The 20,127-nt window shown below is 45.9% G+C and overlaps 1 protein-coding gene across 3 annotated transcripts in view; it reads left to right on the top strand.

The window, feature by feature from the left end:
- The window catches only part of RALGAPA2 (Ral GTPase activating protein catalytic subunit alpha 2), a 136,111-nt gene that overhangs the window by 112,104 nt on the left and 3,880 nt on the right, over window positions 1-20,127 (top strand). For all 3 annotated transcript variants that reach the window (XM_035320495.1, XM_035320496.1, XM_035320497.1), the window contains one exon: window positions 9,428-9,549. In XM_035320495.1, coding sequence (XP_035176386.1) covers window positions 9,428-9,549 — 122 coding nt within the window. The remainder of the gene's footprint in view (window positions 1-9,427; window positions 9,550-20,127) is intronic.

Genomic DNA, 20,127 nt, shown 5'->3' with positions numbered 1-20,127 from the left:
AGACTATTAATATTTCCAGCATGTAAGCAGTTTCCAACAGCTGTCAAATACAAACAATAAGCTACCAGAAAAACTGTTTCTGCTTCTCCTGCTGTACTTGATTCCCTACTTAATACACATACGTAGCCTGAAGCTAAAGATACTGAAGTCCAAGATTAGCCAACGGCTTGGATTTGGGTGTTTCACAGTGTGCTATTGCTGCTAAAAGCAAATGCTTTGTCTTAAGAGAGAAATTCTAGCTTTGCAAAAAGGGAGCAAGAGAGCTACTTGACTAAGATTTTAAAACTACAAAATTCCTATTCATGAAAAATCCTGATTTAAGTCACTTTTATGTTTCTAAAATACATTAGTTAATGGAAGTGCTTTAAAAATATATCAGTTGCATTTTTAAAATTTTTCCAAACACTTCTTACTGAGAGGGAGGCAGGATATCAGCTATTCTCTAGTTCCTTAACCACAAAATCATCCTGTATCACTTTGAAATACATTTCCAATCTCTCTGTACCTCTGTTATCTGTAAAATAATGGTAATAATGCACCCCCTCTGCAAGGTTTTCTCTCTTCTTATGAGTAAAATATCTGAATGTAGCCATCCTGCTTTGGAAACCAAGGAATTTAAGTAGCACAGATGCAAGGTGCTCTGTGCAAGACAGGTGAAGAGCCAGAGTATTCCTGGGCATAATTAATTTATTTGTGTGGACACAGCAAATTTGTTTCTCACTTAGCATGTACTGGCCCTTTCGTTTCCAGTAGGTCACCCAGCCAAGCAGCGAGAGTCTCGCTCTTGGAACAGGCTGAATAATGCCCACATGGCTCGGCCATCTGTAAGTGGTGAATTAATCACAGGCACTGGTGGACAATGTCTTTATGTTGCACGTTCAGATAGGCTATTTTCTGTGATAGCACACACTAGGTTTGACTTTAGTTAAATATTTAGTCCACACATGCTGCAAAAAATGAGTGAGTTAGCAATCTTATGCTTAACCTGACACACACAGTGCAAGCTCTGAGGCAGCACCCACACAAAGCGGGAGGCAGAGGCACGATCCTGCTAGCAATGTTTTGTGGCTTTTGGTTTTGTAGCTCCAAAACAACACTGCAGTCTCCCAAACAGTCCCTGGAGCGTCCAGTCTCTCAGTCATTCTTTTTTTCTTCGAAGAATGGGAATTGCAAACGCCGACCAGTCAATGCAAACAGAACTGGTTCTTTCTCCACAAAGTTTTGTGAAGGCTTTTAGTGCAACACAATGTCAGGCTTCACAAGCAATCATTTCTGCAACCACTTGAATGATACCTCTGAAATGATTACGTGTTTGGAAGGACATCGGTTCACAGTCTTGCATCTGGTGTTACATTCGTCGGCCTTTATTGCTGTTATTACAGGGTTGAGGTTTACAAAAGTTCTCCCAATTTGCTTGATAAAAGCTGTCAGGAGTTTTGCCATCCCTCCCACAGGGCAGCGTGGGCAATTCTGAGCAGGACTGAAAACCCCACGGCTTTTCTTCACGAACAACAAATTACCAGAACACTGTTCTAGTGGAAAAATACTCATGCTTTGAAAGGAAGCCTCCCTGTCCCCGTAACACGTGTCTGGTCTAACAAAGATGCTAATAACAACAAAAGGGCATAGTATTGCTGCTATGTGCTTAACAATAGTAGACCAAAGATAATATAGTATTTCTGTGTGCTCAAGCACCCAATTTGAAGGAACTGGATGGCATAAGTAAATGACAAATAATTGAACCTTTGTACCTTTGCCCTTTTTCTAAGATGTCCCAAAGTAACAACCCATTAGTGGAGTTACTGAAATAGGTGCATTTTGTTAGTGTTTGAATAAAATTAAGACTGCAACAAAGCACGGGGGAAGCATTGCTCGGTAACATGTGACCTTTCCTGCAGTTGTTTAGCCCTTGATGATCACCCAGTTTGTGGAACAAGCCAGATAATTGCAGAGCATGAGCATGAGCAGCTGTACATACACTGATAAAGTGGGACAGCCACGGTGTTATAATGATCTCTGTGAAAATACGAGCTAGGGATTTGTCTTCTGTAGCCACTGGACAGCTTTCCTTCTGGACTCGGGTAGCGAAGTGTCTGCATGACAGCAGCTCCCACTTGTTGTGTAGGCAAAGGCAGGTCATGGCCGGGCTCTGTTCTCCGTGAACTTCCTGTGCAGGTCCATCTCCCCAGGGGTCTCCTGCTGTGGGGAGACCTGTGGATCACCCCAGCCCCCCTCTTTCTGTGCCTCTCTCACCCATCCTTTTTGTTGCAGCTTCTTTCCAGGAGTGAGTATGTAGTGCGCAGAGATGGCCAGAAGGTAACTGACTCCACTGCCCTCAGGAGAGACAGCCCTTGCATTTCAAGACCCTGGGAAGGTGGCTTTTAATCAGACCTGGGCGGCATCTGTTCCTGTAAGGTATCTCTCAGAGTGGGATAGGCAACAGTGCGCTGGCCATAAACTTGCATAACTGAAGTCATCACGGTTCTTGCGGGACGACAGATTGTTTTTCAGAGAGAGCTTCTTAGTGGTTAAGTCTTTGTGTGCTCTGCAGAATGATTTACTAGCTAGGGCTTCTGGTACACTAACTGGCAATAGGCAATTATGGCATCATTTTAATCAATGGAAATATTGTAATCAAAGCTTTATCAGTATGGTGGAGCATGAAGCACAGCTGTAACTGGACCTGGGATGTGCAGAGGGCCGTCTGTACAATGCAGAACTCAGGATGCCCTTTTTCTACCTACATGTATGTTTGGTAGTTTTGCCACTGTTTTGTGCACTGCTGCAGTGTTGGTTTTCTGCTGTATTAAGAACAGTCTCAGTTAAACAAAGCTGATAAAGGAAACGAGGTGCATTTCTAACATTATTGTCAATGTTGCTGCTATCTGTACCAACAGGGATACCTGGCGGAATCATTACAAGTACTCTACATTAGAATAAAAAAAGCTCAAGATGTGGGTAAACATGAGCACCGTTAGAGTACAGAATTGTGCCGTATTGGGAAAGCATTATGTGATTGCTCTATAATGCTATCTTCTCCTAGGGGCTTCCCGAAAGGAGGAAGAGGAGTAAATTAAGACGAAAGCTTGTTTTCTGCCTTATTCATAATAAATGCAAAAGTCTCCACTGCAGTACTCGCCATGACTAATGTGCGACAGCTTCTTGACATCCCAGGGCGGTGTGAGCGCAGCTGCCAGGCTGGTGGCTCGCAGCACACCTTGGGCCATGTGCTGCCTGGTGAGAGCCACGGGCCAGCACCCGAGTGGGCTCAGCTCAAAGAGCAGGAGCGTATGGTCTCTGCTGCGGGGCCCTTGGGTAGGATTTTGCTGCGACATGGCTTGATTTCCAGGGAGCTGGTTTCAGACAGTGTGAAGTGTGTTTTTGTTGTTTTGCTACACTTTCTTCTTTAAAGCAATTAATGGTGATCATCCATGGGCAAAAAATCGTGTCAGTACATTTTGGAAGTGCTGAGGAAGTCTGCTTTTTAAGCAGTTACAGGTTATTTGTTGCTGTATGTTGTGGCTGTACCTGAAGCCATGTCTGTATTGGTCACTACTTAGCATCCTTTGTAGCCCCCTTGCAGGATGCCAGCCCCACACTGGGGAGGACGATGGCAAAGCTCGTGGCACGTGGTGCTGAGGCTCCAGGCACACCTTCTGCAGAGCACAAATCTGCTGGGAAATCGCTCCATACCTGCTGGTTTGGGTGAGAGCAGAGGCTCTGAAAAACCCAGGGGCTCTGGCTGAGGCATTCCCTGTGCCTGCAGATCCCTGTGTGATATGCAGCAGCTGGAGAAGCAAATTGCAGGAAGGGTGGCTGAGCAGAGGGAAGTCATGTTGCAGAGAGGATGCTCTCCTCGTTTTGGCAGAAGAGGCTCCTCTGCCTGCCTCTGCTCGGGCAAGGAGGTTCAGCAGCCCTGGCACCTGCCTGTGAGCAGCAGCCTCTGCCCTGGCTGCTCTGCAGACAGATGGATAGACGGCATCCGTGGGGCTGGCACAGGGTGCAGAGCCAACTCGCTCCCACTCACGCAGCCCTTGCTTCGAGTCAAACAGTTACACAGAGGCAGCCTCCTCTGGTGGTGTTCCATGGCACAGTAACAGCCTTTAAAAATGCATCACTCTCTAAATAATCTCAGATGCTTTGGTTTAAAATAAAATAAATAAATAAATCTGCAGTTGCTGACAGGTGTAGTTTAATTGCACCTGTTCAGTGAAGGATATATGTTACTGAAATTCCCCCAGAAGTTTTCAGTTAAATTTATGCAGTGGTGACAGTTACTAGACCATAAGTGACTGAAGCATATTGACTTTCACACTGAAATTACCTATCACAACATTTTAAAAGGACGGTAGCTCTACAGTGCTCAGAGCCATGAGGAGGACAGTCAGGCATATAAAGGTCATCTATCACCACATTTGTTGGCCTCAATTTTATGGCCCCTGCTTTATTCTACTTCGGTAAGTCCCAAACATTTATACTCATGTTTGTTTTCAAAACCACTGGTGTTGTGTCAGGGGCAAAATCTTTTTGTGTACCCAGCTTTGGTTCTCATGGTACAAATTAAGAGGATATTGAAATAAATGTAATGGTCAGAAATTACTTATTTGTACTTCTTCAGTACTGACATCTTGAAAGGACGTCCAGTAAAACAGCACTGCATTTCCTTTGCTGCAGGGTCTGTCAGGCCAGCCCAAGCAAACAGCTACTTGCAAAATAGTTTTTCCGTGTTGCCTATGCAACACCTGCGAATCACCTGCATGAGCTGGAGTTGAGGTTGGAAGCCCCTGGGGTAGAGTTGTGAAACTTGTTTCTTGCATTTAACCATAAGTTCAAAGAATTTCTCTTTCCTTTGAGTCTCCCTGTTTAGGTGGAAGGAGGAGTTGGCTTGTGATCATGTAGACAGCCTTGGTGTCTGATGGGTTGGAAAGAGCTGTCTGCCTCGATACTTTCAGCTTCTCCACTGGCCAGATGCCCTGAAAGCCCTTCTCGGGATGGGATTCACATCACAGATGGGAATTGCAATTGGTTCATGCCAGCAGTCGGCATTAACTTCCTTGGCGAACCCTCTGGAGCCAGAGGAACAGTCATGTCAGCGTGTGCTCCTCATGGACTCTAGCAGTTGGGTCCCAGACAGGAGCCCCCTGGCACTGGCAAACCACAAACAACAAGCCGTGGAGGGTAGCCAGGCAGTTCTCGCTTTGCCTGCTCAAAAACCCACAAATAATTTTGGCTTTTGTTTGCATGAAAACAGTGCTGTCAACAAAATGCATGGTTGTTTCCATATATTGGCGAGAATATGAAAATGTTGCCAAAATGTTTTTGTTTTCTAAAAATAGGGTGAAGAAGGAATTGCTGGCAGTGATGGGTACCTGGTATTTTTGCTAAGGTCAGGGCTTGGAGGGATGTCCAAAGTCTCTGTGTTTTACACTGCACGTCTGAAGCTGGTGGCATCTCATAGAGGTTAGATGTGGGACTGATGCTTGCAGGTCGTGATCACTTCACATCTTTTACAGGCAAAATGTGCACAGAACCCCCTTTAAAGCTCGCAGCTGTGTGGCAGCAAGCTTGCAGTCAGAGCAAGGAGGGGCAGCACCAGAACGGCATGCCTCCTGAACCCCTGGCAAGCCCCCAGCCCCACAGAGCCCCGGCTCTCCCAGGGAACCCCCTGTGCCGGTGTGGTGCTGGGTGCCGGGGGAGCTGGCTCGGGGCTGTGCCGGCTGCTCCCTGCTCCTGGGGCAGCTGTCAGAAGTGCTGCCTTCTGTCTGCTGTGGGGCTCCCTGTCCGGCAGGGGGTCCGGAGTGGGGCTCACATGACTTCACGGCACATCCTGCTGCCTGCAGTAAGGCAACGCAGTGTGTTTCAAGTAGCTCATCTGAGCATCGCGATGTTTGTCGCTCGGCTTGCAGTGCATGGTTGAGCTGTTAAAATAATTTAAAAAGTGATAGAAGAGTTATAAAACCTCATAGCATTGAAGTACTGAGATTTGCTGTATTCTATTTGGAGCTAAATTCCTTCTGTCATGCATTCATATATATATATATTCATGGTCGATAAATTCATGCCTTCTCATGGCTCTCTGCATCATTCAGCATGTGAATCAGATAAAAAATGTTTGTTCCTATTGAAAGCATTTTGCTGTAGTGTTGTCATGGTAGAAGCAAAATGTAAAATAATGCAGTCGCCTAAGAGGTGGGTCAAATTGTCATACATATTAAAAGAGGCTGCTTTTGATCAGCTCCTTTGAATATCTGGTATAACTCCTTTTATCTGGAGATCTCAGGGGATGCTCAAAACCTTCAGATAAATGGGGTCTTAGTTAATCAGGGAAGCCAGCTGTCCAGCTCCATTGGCGGGGTAGGGTTCAAGATCATAACCCATCCTCTGCAGCCAGGCCATCCCCAGAAATGATTTGCATGCTTCACTTCAGCAATCTAGCTTTGAGGCTTCTGCAGCAACGCCAGCCGGGCACTTCGGGCTTTCTCCTGGCCCTGCTCAACTTGCAGCATAGCAATGAGCTGCAGAGGCTGGGCTGCTGATGCATGCAAGGCATAGTTTATATGGCCCTGGGCAAATACTGGCTTCACCTAAACAATGCAGCTGGGCTTTGCAGTCGGGGAGGCAGGTTCATGTCACATGCTTGTTGCAGAGATGTGACACAAATTTCATTTTAAAAAGATTTGACTTAACTTAATGTTCTAATAAGTTTAAATGAGTAAAATCTGATCCCTGGTACTTCAGGGTGAGGGCACAGCAAATGCACAACAACTGCAGCCCTGACAAGCCTGAGTGTTGTACTGCGATTACCGGGGTGGGAGCACTCTTAGGTGGTGATGGGCAGGGAGCTTTTGGGGCTGCAGTTCAGAGACTGTTGCAGATTGCTGTGGTACAAGTGGCTTTGAAATGCTGATCCCCAAGCTTTCTGCCCACACCACCTCGTATTCCTGTTCTTTGGGTGTTTTGTGTTTTCTTGGACCCTCCAAAATACGTCACTGGGACTCCAGGGTATCTGACTCTTGACTAACAATGCCCACAACAGATTTTGGCAGCCTTTGGTGAGTCCACACAGCTCTGGGTGCTGGCGTAGCCCTCGTGCCTGGTGATGTTGTTCAGGTGCTTCTCCCTTGGCTGCCCAGCTGGTTGGCCGAGTGGATTTTGGCCTTTTTTTTGTGTACTTGGGCTATCTTCCGTCTTGTAAGGACGGGCTGTAAGAGGTATGCACCTAACCTCCTCGAAACCTCATTGCTCCATTTCTCCGAGCAGCCTTCAGCAAAACCAGTACAAACTTCTGCTGTGCTGGCGGTTGTTTTGCACGTTGTCTGCCGGAGTGTTGGATGTGCTGGGCCTTCAATTAAGCAGCAGGATGCAATTAGGCGTGGCGAGAAGAGCCTTTCTGGCCTCCCCGCCTCGCCTCGCATGGGCCCGGCAGCAGACTGCGGGGCGCGCAGTGCAGGGCACACGGATGGCGGGGCGACAGGCTCAGGTGGCCGGCAGCCGCCGGTTTGGCTGAGCCCTTTCAGTGATTTGTCACGCCTCGCTCCCTCCCTGCTGCGCCCGCACGTGCCAGCTCTGCGGCGGAGGGGCTGCTGGCCAGACGGCTGTGCTGCCCGCGCGCCCCGCTGACAGCCCAAGCGCGCGCCGCACAGCCCTGGCAACAGCCGAGCGCACCACAGAATAAGCATCTTCTTAATGAGAAGTGAATGGCATCCGTCAGTCCCTTTAGAATAGGGCCCAGGCGTGTGCCTCCTCTCCGAGGAAGTTTGGCAGCCTATTCATTAACAAGAGTCATCAGGAGTTCAGCCCATAATAGGGAGGCAGCCCCAAACGCAGGCGGGCTAATGCTTGCGCTATCAGGAATGCGTTCTCCTGGGCTTAGGGGAGAAAAGGGAGCACTGCTAAGCAAATAACGCTGTCAGCAGGTGCACGCTCTGAAACGGCATCTATTGATTTTTTTTCTTCAGGCTTTCACGGGAAGTTTATAAGAAGATTTATCACATATCTTCTGTCCTCTGCTAGCATTAAAGCCCAAACTACTGTTTTTTTTTTTTTTTTTTTTTTTTTTTTCTTATCCACAGCGACTCTAGGAACTTGCATACAGCTAAGACGCGCTTTGCTTTTCCCCATTGAGGCAAAACACTAGAGCCACCGTATCCCATTTTTAAGTGCTCTGATTTTTTTTTAATGCTGTTTCAAAGCGTTTTTGTTAATGTGATGAAAGTCACAAATGGCACTTCAATATTAATTAGTAATGCTTTTCAATTTTAAATACCCTCACCTGCATTATGTTGTCACTGGTGTTCTTCAGTCTGCTCCTAATTTCTAAATTTAAATTGGCCTTTTCTCCCCCATAACATTCTCATAGAATTAGAATACATTTCCGTACAACAGAAGCACAATGAGGATCTGAAAACTTTTGTTTTAAACAAGGAAATGGAGAATGAGATGTCATACTGGCTCCTGCGAGCGTTAATTCATAAAGTCATACATGAGGTTCTTCAGCCCATTGTAGACTTGTTTCAGGCGTTATCCTGTTATTGGAAGTGTATGATTCACCTTCTGAGAAAACAGAAGCTGCACACAAAAGAAAAAGATTTGCTTTCTCCATTCTGAAAAGCTGCCGCAAGCAGGGGTCCTATTAAGACAGCTGGAAAGTTGCTTCAGCTTGTTACGCTTGTAAGTTTTATTGGTGACTGGTTTTTGATTACACATTTGAATGCTGTGTGTTCCAGGTTGCCGAGTTTTAATTAAAAGGCAATAGTCTTGATATTAGATTGCTTTGTTGTCTGCATTATGCAGACAATAATGCATGCAAGTTGTTTTTTTTTTTCCACGTGCATCATTCATTTAGGATACATAATGCTACACCTTCCAGCATCTGCCTTCAATGTAAACTTCACGCTTTTAGGATTTGCTTTTATTATTGTTAATTTCTTTTAACAAGTATAATGATCAAATAAATGTGTGTTTGTTTGTTGTTGTTTTTTTTTTTTTCTTCTCTGTTCTGCAGCTTTTTCCCCCAGTCTAATCATTTGTCTAGTCTGACAGGGTAATTTTAAGAGGAAGACGGTGTGCCAGGAGCTTTCCATAATGCTAATTTCTGTTAAAATTGGGTTGTGGTTTCAAAAAGCCTGCACTCTGGAGGTTTTGGGTTTACCCCCCATAACTTTAGCAATCTGTTGGACCTACCGAGTCACAACTTTTCATGAATGAAGCTAAAAGGTGTCGTCCATCATTTCAATCAACTGTGTGCTCACTCCTGGCTGCCCCTGTTCAGAACTGGTAAGCAGTATTTTGTAGTTTGGGTCCTCTCTTTTGCACACCGGCGTACGGCTTTGTTAGCGTTTCTGTGGGCTTGAATGGCAGGTGTTCTTGCACGTTGTGTAAGAGCATTTAACTCTGTGCACGCATTTCCTTAACCTGGCTGTTTCAGCTACGAGGAAAGAGCTCTGTACCTTGAAGCAATAATCCAGAACCATAAAGAAGTAATGACGTTTGAGGATTTTGCTGCTCAGGTCTTTTCTCCCTCTCCCAGCTACTCCCTCGGTGGAACTGGTGAGTCTCTGCACGTTATTCTTCTCTTTAGCACTAAGAAGCACTTGAGCAGCAGATGTACACCTGTTTTTTTGTAGATAAATGCTTGCAAATTTAAGAAAACCATTCTTCCCCTGAATCAACTAATGAATATCAAAAGGAATGATGACATTCATTTTAATTTGTTTTGCATCGGAGCTATTCACTCTGTTCCTTTCTTCAGCTATCCTGTTAACCCCTGAATCTAGCAAGGTTAATGAACTTTCTCTCAGTAATGTGCTCCGGTTCATTCAGGAGTGTGGGTTTCTTGCTGAGCTTGGAATATGCTGTTCAAAAGCTTTGCCTGAATCGGTGCTTACTTATCGAAAAATAGTTCCTCACAGTAGAAGCCGTTGCTACTAATGCTAAATGGGGATTATGCTGCTGAGATACCAGGGTCAGGGATTAATGCATAAGAAATGTAAGAATGGTGTTCCGCTGGAAAATCATAGCCGCGTGGTGTACGCTAGCATTTCCCTTACGTATATATGAGCAAATTGCAGGCTTTCTTCCAACACCTGGCCTGGAATCTGTCTGGTTTTTATTTTTTCTTTTTAATATATGTATGGATAAATGTGTATGTGTGTATGTGTATGTGTATACACACTTTTATGCTGGTGATCATTCATCATCTCTATCGAAAGACAAAAATTTAATGCAGAACTCTGAATTTATTCCTCATGTGTCCTATCAAGGTTTTAAGTCAGCATGCATGAGTAAGATATGAACTGCTACTTGCTGTTTAAATGCGTGTCTCCTCAAAGGGAGCACTGGCTCTGAAATGCAGATTTCCAGTTTTTCCGTCCTCAAGAAGTATATGGTCACTACACGCTGGATTCTTTAACAAAGATTCCCTAATCCCCTTTTTACACTCACTGGGTGAAACTGGCACTTTCTAATTATTTCCTGCTACACTTTCAGATAGTTTAACAGATTTTTTTCAAACCTGTATAAATGTTGCGGGACATCTGCTCTATTTTTCTTTAGCCTGACTTGTTAGCAAATGTCTTCCACCTAAACTGAAAAACTGAAGGAAGAAATTAAATTTACTAAAATAAATCACTTACAAATAAAATCAGCCGTGCATCATTGTTTAACATTACTGGCTCCAATCCTTGTGCTTTTAGAGCTTTGTTAGGAGATAAGAGGTATATGCATGTACTTGCATTGGTCGCCAGTAGCAGCAGGCAGAAGGCTTTGGAGATAAGCAAGCTGGCAGAAGTAAAGGGGAGCCAGTGCTATTTACATAATCGCGCCTCTGCTTCCTGGAGAGGCGTCAAGAAACACAGGGATGGCCTCTATTGATCTTTGTTGAACTGGAATACTAAACAACATTAGAAAAGCTTAAAACTTAAAGCTTTGATTAATGTTTTCTACATTAAAAAGTAGAACAGCTGTGAATTAAATTCTTTTATACACTCTGCCAAAAGTCTGAGACAAAAAAAAAATTATCAATTTCAATAGAAATGTAGATTTTGTGCCCAGTGTTGTTAGCACTTTGGATCATTTATCTGTTGATGCATCAGCAAAAAAAAAATGTAGATGCTGATATATATTTTAAATGTTTTGCTCTATGCATAATTCCATATGTTTGTTTTTCATGTTCCTCTTGCAGCACGTAGGGATCCTACTCTAATCAAATTTAGTTCAACAAACAAGGACACATTCATTCAATAACGCAGTAGTCATGCTTTCTGAATTCTGTGATCTATTTTCTATACAAAAATTATTTAAAGTGTTTGGTACTATCTGCTTACATTTTTCAGAATGCTGTTAAATAATTAGTACTTGAATGTGACGTTATGATTTCACGATTTTATTTTCTAAAGACCTGCCACTGTCAGGTCCTGATTTTCAGGCTTCCAAACATCACAATTTTACATTGTGCTCTCGGAGAAGCCGGAGTCTGGCTGTGACTTCTAGGGCCAGAGTCGCCACCTTGCCCCCAGTCTTTCAGTCACGATTCCTTTCTGACCAGCAATGGGCAGAGATAAAGGGCTGATACGGGCTGGGGCAGCAGCAGCTACGTCCCTCTTGCCCTGTCCTGCCAGCACCAGGGGCATAAGGGTGGCACAGCAGTGCAGCCGGTGGAGGGGCCCAGCCCGGGTGCTCTCTGGCAACAATGTGCCATTGGAGGCTTCATGTGGCACCCCCAGCATCTCACTCCTGTGGGTTTTGGAAGTTGTCATGGGGTAGGAATGAGGCAAGAATAGCTTCGTCAGCACGTGAAAATAAGGTTTTCTGGATGGGACGAGCTGCTGCTGATAGAGATGTGAATCCACGCATCGGGGAGTGCTCTTTTTTGAAGGAGTCTCCCCATGTTACCTACTCACTTATGAGTATTGCTCAACAGCGCTGCTGGCATTGAAACCGATGGTGTTTTACGCCAGTGGGTGCTGACAAACATACAGGCAGCATCCAGAAACAGGGCAGCCTGCTGACAGCAGCCTTCAGCCTACCCCTGGTGCTCACAGCCCAGGGAGTGCCTGGAAGTGCTGCCCCAGCAGTGCCCCAGTCACCAAGTCCTTGCGGTTTGTTCTCCATTGGGAATGCATCACACAAGGCTGACACTTCTGTCTAGCGGAGGATAAGGCATACTTTGATCTTTCCTCAAAATGTAGTATCTGTCCTTTGAAACTGAGACCCAACTCAGGTGAAGTCTGAATAGATTTACAGCCATCTCTGCCCCTGTTGGGATTAGACAGGGCACAGAGTGCTTGGGGCCGCTGGCACAGTGCAGGTGGGGCAGCCGGGAGGGTGTGGGCTGGGCAAGCTGGGTGGCTGCCCTGGAGAACCACGGCAAGGTCTTCATGCAAGAGGGGAACTGCTATTCGGAAAGGGGAAAAACGAGCCACGGAGATGTAAATGTGTTTTACACTGGGCTGTGATTTCTCCCTTCTCAGGCATGAAGCCAGCTGAAACCACCCACCCTGCCTAGCTTCTAAAGTTTTCAGGTCAATTTCAGGTTATTTCTACTCTGATCTTATTCTTAGTGCCACCTAATTTTAATCCTGTCATCACTGCATATGCACGTGCACAATAAAACAGTTCAGTGAGTAAGTGCATATTTATTAAAATTAAGACTGTTTTAAGCAGTTAATACAGTACAAGAGGCAAATCAGAATCATTAAATGAATTCAATATGTAGCCGTTAATGACACACATTATTGGTGTGTTACTAACCATGATCTATTTATTTGAATTAACTGTTTTTATGTTTTCTGATACTGCCTCTAGGGATGCTTCCCCTAGATTCAAACAGGCTTCTTAAAATCTGCCCTGGCTTAGTCTCCCGTATCATAAATAGTTCTGCAGGTGTTCGTTTTATGCACAAACACAGTCCAATTGACCTCACTTGCTGTTTTCAGAAGTAGCACCTTAAACTCCCTATACGTATCATAGATACCCCTGTATATCTCAAACACTGAAAATGCAGGCTGGTGGGCAGAACGGACGTCCCCGAACTCATTTAGGGGATGTGCAGATTAGGAACAAAAGATGAGAATACAGTTCTTTGTTGTTAAACTGGTGCATTACATGCTGTATTTTAATTAGGCTGGGTATGAGAGTCAGCCCAGGAAATCCTCAGTAATCCAACACTATTGAATTATTCTTATCCTTTCCCTCTGCAGATTTCTCTCCTTCTAAAGGATGGGTTTTTAAGCTGCTGTCTTATTCTGTTCTTGCTCCCTCCGCCAAAAAAAAGAAAACAGTTATCCAACAAAATATTTGTATATGCTTAAATAAAATAAAAATAATAATAATAAAAACTAAAATACAGAAGCGTTCCAACTTTAATTGCCTCTGGTGCCTAAAAAGCATTATTTTTTCATTCAAGCTCAGCAGCCAGAGCTGTGTTGACTCTTCAAAAATAGAAGTAGTTGGATATTCTAGAAGGGAAAAGAAATGGCTGTTTGGCCAGAGAAGTACTTAGATTCAACACTTTTATACTTGCAGGGGTAGCTTTCTACTTTCAAGAGAATCTACAAACCTGCTTTTCAACGCTGCAGGCTTGTGGTTAGTGCTTCAAAGGGTTAATTGAAATGGGCACACTTGACTGCTGAGAGGACTGATCTAATCACTGCCATATCCAAGTGCATCTGTTCACCATGAGGTCATTCTTGTGCATGCTAATGATTTGGAAAATAAAGCATAATGCTTGACGTTATCAGAAAGGATATAGTGTAAATCTTTACTTTTTAGTTGCTAATCGCTACTACAGAATGAAACAGCAGGCAGAAGAATCTCGGATTATTGCTTTCCATTTTCATTTTTTAAAGCATCATTTTCAGTGGTGTGTCAGGAAAACTGTGCTGGAAAACTCTGACATGTGGTATCTGTTGATAAATGGATTCTTTAATGAATATTATAGCATTGCCCAGGAGCAACACTTGAGTTGGGGAACTATAGACGTTTTCAGCATTCCCTGGTTTTAAAGCCTTGGGAGCCCTGTGTGCTTATTTACATAAAACTGAGATTTTGCAGCCTTTTTGTTGAAAAGGTGACACATGCTTCTCTTTTGTCTCTGGACTTTTGTATGCATAAATTTCTGGTAGTAAATGCGTATGTGTACAACAAACAAGATTTGGTTTATTTTAAAATGATTTTTACTAAGTACTGAGCTTTATGTTTTTCACTTTAAAGCAAAAGGAACATTTCCAGTGGCTGCGTAGTTTTAAAATATATTTTTGGCAGAAGCAAAACAAAACCTGGAGTTACTGTTGTCTTGAACATACTTGCATGATTTTTAAATATAATTCAGCAGTGACTCTTTTTGGTTTGGCTTGGTTTTGCTATTCTTTTTTCATTTATTGTCTGTGAAAATCCTTGTCTATTTGAAAATCTGTAGGATGTTTGGGTAGTTTTGTGTACTAGGCAGAATAAAATTCTCTCTGGGTTTTGTGTAATATTCATATTTTTGGGAAGCTGGATGGAGCTGAGTATTAGAAAATGCCCATCTGAAAATGAACAGCTGTGCCACGGTACTACTACTTAGAGCAAGTGCAGCACATGCCAAGTGTTGAGTTTGAACGACACGAGTGTGTTGCCTGAAATGGAAAAATGAGTTCCTAGTAAGTGAGAGGTGCAGCATTCCCTAATGCCCTGGGAGAGCAGAGCCCCTCCCACCCCAAGCCAGTTTTCCAGAGAAAAGAGGCAGCACTGAAACCATCCAGCAGCGGTTGTGGACAGGTCTGTGGACGTGCTGCAGTGGGAGCGGCAGACCCCTTGTGTCCCAGTGCGGCGCTGACCATCCTGTGTGGAAGGACGCACACCGTGCTGTGCCATGCTGCTAGTGCGGAGCTCGCTATGAAGGCTGCAGGAAGCTGCCCACACTCTCTCTGCATGGGAGGCTGCCAGAGGGAAATTTGCCGTCGTAGAAGTGAATCGAATCATTGCAGTGGTAGAAGTTGTCCAGGCAGTAAACAAAGGGGAGAAGGCTGGGGGAGGTGGAGCAAGGGGTGGGAAGCTATACCAAATGGGAAGGGACTGCAGGTATTAAATATTTTTCTCTTTCCCTGTGAAGATCATTCAGGAGGAGGTGCAAGGCGCTGCGGCACTTCTCCTCCCCGTTTCCCTGGGTGGCTCACACTTGGCTGACTGGAGCATCTCTCACGCTGGCTCAGCTCTGGCCCCACCACCTCTTGTGTGGGTCTCGGGGCTGCAGCTCGAGCCTGGCCGCCTGGTCACTGACCCCACTGGTCTGTGCACGGCACAGCCAAGCCAAGCCGCATGCTGGTTTGGAGCAGCTCAGCACCTGCGGTGCCATGTGTGCACGACTCCAGGACTTGTTCCATCCCATCACTGCTGGTGGCAGAGCTCTTGGTGTGGAAGGGGGAGGCGTCCCGTCATGGCGTTCCTCCCATGGGAGCTCCCTGCTCATCCAGCAGTTCTTGAAGGCCCTGCCTGTTCCTCTGCATTGCAAACAGGTAGAACCCATTGGGATGCTGAAATTTTGCCTCCCATCATCTCCAGTCCCAGAGTTTTTGTTTTGTGATCATAAGTGCACTGTTCGCTGCTTGGCCACTTGCAAGTGTATCTGTACACACACTAATGAACCATGTCATGAACTTCACCAGCCCTCAGACACCAAAGTGTCTTCCTCCCTACTTGGTAAAATTTTCTCTTGGCCATGGTCACTGCTTGGTAGCAGAGAATGAAAAGGTGCCAAATGAAATTTTCAATTGAATCAAGCATAATTACCTGACTTAATGAAGGAGGAGTCAGGAGGCTCTGCAGAAACCCAAATTTACCCTTTCTCCTCAGAGACTTCTTTCAGGAAGATGCACGAAATGAATCTTGTGTTTTCCACTCCCTCCTTCCCTCTCACTTAGTGACACCTGCATGAGGTATCCAAACAATGTGACACAGCAACTCTTTCTACCTTCTGCCTCTTCTAATGGCAAAGCTGAGAAACCCTGATGCTTTCTGTGATGACAGATGGGTGCTATGAACAATCAGAATTTTGCTGAATGATGAGGCAACAAGCAAGTGGAAGTACAGCCCTTCCTACACAGGAGCACTCAAAAACAACACTAGAAATCAGAAATGCTGATTTTCCTCTGTGGGACTTGGTCAGTCAGTGAAAATCTTGCAGGCTGTGGCATCCCCCTTAATTAATCTGCTCCAGCCCAGAGTAGTCTGAGGGGCTCAAGTACCCCACTAGCAGCTGGATGGGAGGAATGGAAAGGAAGCTCCCATGCCCTTGGCATGCCGTACCACTCTCCAGGGCTGGTCAGACCCCTTGCATTTGTAAAGAGCTGGATTTTGTGCGTGTCGGCAGCACGGTATTTTACATATTTTCATGAAAGAGAAATACTCTTGTCTAGTTAGTGAAATTCCTGGCTTCCCCATGAGGGTCAGAAATGCTCTGTTACCCAACAGGACAGTCATGGTAAGTACCATGAAGCAAATCCTAAGGTGGCATCAGCTTTGTGCCTTCTGTAGCTCCTCTGACCTGAGTACGCTGAGGCAAATGTGTGGGTGCCAGCCGGGCTGGCTTGGGGGAGTACAAAACATGCAGGGTGGCAGGGGAGGCATGCCCGGCACAGCCTGCAGTGCAGCAGATGGCATGAGTCCAGCCCCTCAAAAACTCCAGATGAAACTAGCAGGGGGAGGTCAAGGTGGCCCCATCCAGAACACCTGCCTTTTCTTCCATGGAGGGGCCAAATGCAGATGTCAAGCAGCTGCCACCAGTGGCAGAGCATGGCATAGTTCAGCAGATGGTGCTACACAAGGCACTTGAGCAAGAGGAGGCTCAGGGGCGACCTTATTGCACTCTACAGGTGCCTGAAAGGAGGCTGTAGCGAGGTGGCGGTTGGTCTATTCTCCCACGTGCCTGGTGACAGGACGAGGGGGAACGGGCTAAAGTTGGCCAGGGGAGGTTTAGGTTGGATATTAGGAAGAACTTCTTTACTGAACGGGTTGTTAGTCACTGGAATAGGCTGCCCAGGGAAGTGGTTGAGTTCCCATCCCTGGAGGTCTTTAAAAGACGTTTAGATGTAGAGCTTAGGGATATGGTTTAGTGGAAGATTTGTTAGCGTTGGGTCAGAGATTGGACTGGGTGATCTTGGAGGTCTCTTCCAACCTAGACTATTCTGTGATTCTGTGATTCTTACATCCTTAACGCATAGTTTGCTGTACCTGCATTTCGGGTCATTGGCATTTGAACATGTTTGGTTTTGAATGAACACAGCCACAGCTCCTCTACCTATCGATAATGGCTTCAGAGTACACTCACATGGTATTTTCATCTGTGTCCTTGTCAGTCGAAAGCAGAGCAGGTCAAAACGCTATGCAGATTTCCTGTGTGATTCTCTCTGGAATATTGTTGCCTCCACACTTACTGGGGGAGAAACAAAGTTTTCCACAGTGGTGTCATGGTCGATAGGCTCACTGTGGGGATAAGTAATGGCCTGCGTGAAAACCTCATGGATCTACCTCAAGTGCAAAGCTTTGAGATCCTCAGTGATCACACACACAATGGTTAGGGACCATTCTCATGCACGTGGGTTCGCCCCAAGTGGCTGGTAACCCAGCTGCCCTGGTCCTCCTATGCACCAGCCACGCTGACCAGGTACAAAGCGTGCCAGGCCTGCTTTGCCCACCGTCACAGGCTGGAGCTCCCGATGTATATGTAGCTCCAAGTGTAATGCAGCCACCTGTGACGGGGGGAAATTGCTTAAAAGAGTTTGGTTTTGGTTTTGTTTTTTCCTGGGGAACGTACCCTGGTGTTGAGTGAGAAGCCTGGTTTGTTCTATTCAGTAGATTAAAGCAAATCAGATCTCTGCAGCTCTCCAAAAGATAACTGTTCATTTAAAGTATGCTTTTGTCTGTATTACTAACTGATTTTTTAATCCCCTTCTGCAAGGAACTTATTCTAAGATCCTAAGGTTGCATCAGTGTAAAGTACTCATACCTGCAAGAGCTGTGGAGGTGTCTGATCTTGTTGGTGTGCAGGCATACTCTGCACGTGCTGTGTTTTTATGCACAAACATTACTTTCCACCTGTGTGAAGCTTATGTGGCACAGTGATGTGTATGTTGTTCACTCTGATTTTTTAACCTGGCTACAGTGTAATAGCAGTCTAGGTCTCCAAGAAGTCTCAAATTTTACCCAGATTGAAACTGTATGACCACTAACAATGTTGGAAATGTAGCTGGAGTAAGAGGATGCTGGATGCCCATGGCACCGTGTCTGCAAGTTTGGCAGAAGTTGAAGACGATTATTATTCATTCTAATTTTTGCCAACGTTTCCTCCCTCTGATTTTCCAATCGATGCACCAGCAGGAGCCAGAAGAATGCCAGTAGTCACCACTTTCTCCCCAGGTCCCTGGTGCTGATATGGCCCTTTCACTCAGCCCGCTGCCCACCATGCTTGGCTTGCTGCTGAGCGCCCATGGGCAGCCAGCCTGGCCTTCACGTGAGTGCAATGTGTGTGCTGTTCCTGTATTTACACCGTTTTGTGTTCTCTCCCTTTAGATTAGAATATGTAATGGTCTCGTTACGGTAATTGCCGCAGGTAAGAGCGATGCTTCCCACAGGCCACGCTGCTGGTGTCGTGCTCCATCACTAAACATGCTCCTTCTCTTCCTCCTCCTCCTCTTCTTCCTCCTCCGGCGCTGGTGGCTCGGGCTTAGGCTGTCTCTGCCTCGTTCTAATGCCATCCCACCACCCCTGCCCTCCTGCTGTCCCAGGGAAGGGCTGATGTGCTCCCCATGGGCAAATTCCCCCTGTGGCAAATTCCACCTGTTTGGTTGAATTTTGAAGGGCCCAAACACTCGAGAGGCCCACGTGTGAGTTGAAAATGAATACTTTTTATTCAATACACCATTCCGGAGCTGCTGCTTGATTTTTACAACTTCCAGTTGCACGCTGTCTGTGCGCCTCTGAAACAAGCGCAGTACCACAGCAGCAGTGACAAAATGAGCGAGCCCATCAGCAGTCCCTGCACAGCCCCGTGCCCTCTCCCCAGCCAAGCAAGCGAACAAAGTTGCAGGCTTCCCCCACAAGGAGGCCAAGTAATTAGAGCTTGTGTCAGACAGCTTGCAAGTGGAATTATAATATTTGTATGAAAGCCTTTATCTTTTGTGGTTATTACTTGCTCACTCTGCAGCTGCCGTCTCCCTATCAATCATGGTGGTTCAGAGGCTGCTCCAAGGTTGACTGCAGAGCTCAGGACTCGCCAGGAGAAAGTTGTGACTGAAGGAATGTGCAAGCTCGGGGCCGGAGGGTGCTGGGGTGGGGAGACTGGGCTGCGCCTTGTCCCACGCCCCTGCCCACCGCTGCCCAGCCTTTCATATGCGCAGGCGAGTCATTGTTGGGAGCCTGCATGAATATTGCTTGAGCTTGTCCATTTGGTGAAAACTATTATTTTGACCATCTGCCATGCCGCTTAACTGCAGGAATGTAAAGTACGGCACCTCCCTCACACCCCCTCCCTCCCCCACGCTTTTCTCCCTGCGAACAACACCGCAGGTTTTCTTTTTAATCCCAAACTGACAGCTCCACATTTTTCACAGAAAAATTTGCATATTGTCATGTTTTTCACCTTTTTAACACGCTATTTTCCCTTCAGTCAGTTGTCTTGAAGTATAAAGCTGGTAAGTAAAGATTGCATCTGAAATGTGAGCACCAGGTTGTAAACTGGCTACGGGACTTCATAAGAGCAGGACAGGCTTTAGATTTAGCTGCAGCCAGACCTCAGCTTTACAGCGTTTATCACATTGATTCACCAACATATCCAGAGTTAGCTACAGCACAGGGCTCAGGTCTTAATCCTTCAAGTGAGGAAACAAAATGAGGGGCTGCCTGTGCCCGACAAGCACTGCAGAGTTCCCAGGCACCGGGCAGTCACGAGGTTCGTGCGCTGTGTGGACGTACCGGGTGGCACTGCCAATGCTACCAGAAAGCCCTGCCAGAAGCACGAGCAGCTCCTTTGTTTGCAGGGCTTGCTGATAAAGCGTGCTCCCCCTAACGCTGTAGGTCTCTGAACCAATTAACCAGAACATTTGACTCGAGCATTTTGATGCCTTCAGCATGTAACCCAGGTGCGGGCTGAGT

This window comes from Oxyura jamaicensis, chromosome 3, assembly GCF_011077185.1.
Source record: "Oxyura jamaicensis isolate SHBP4307 breed ruddy duck chromosome 3, BPBGC_Ojam_1.0, whole genome shotgun sequence".
Classification (NCBI taxonomy): domain Eukaryota; kingdom Metazoa; phylum Chordata; class Aves; order Anseriformes; family Anatidae; genus Oxyura; species Oxyura jamaicensis.
The sequence above is the reverse complement of the archived record's forward strand: the minus strand, read 5'-3'. Positions and strand labels throughout refer to the sequence as shown.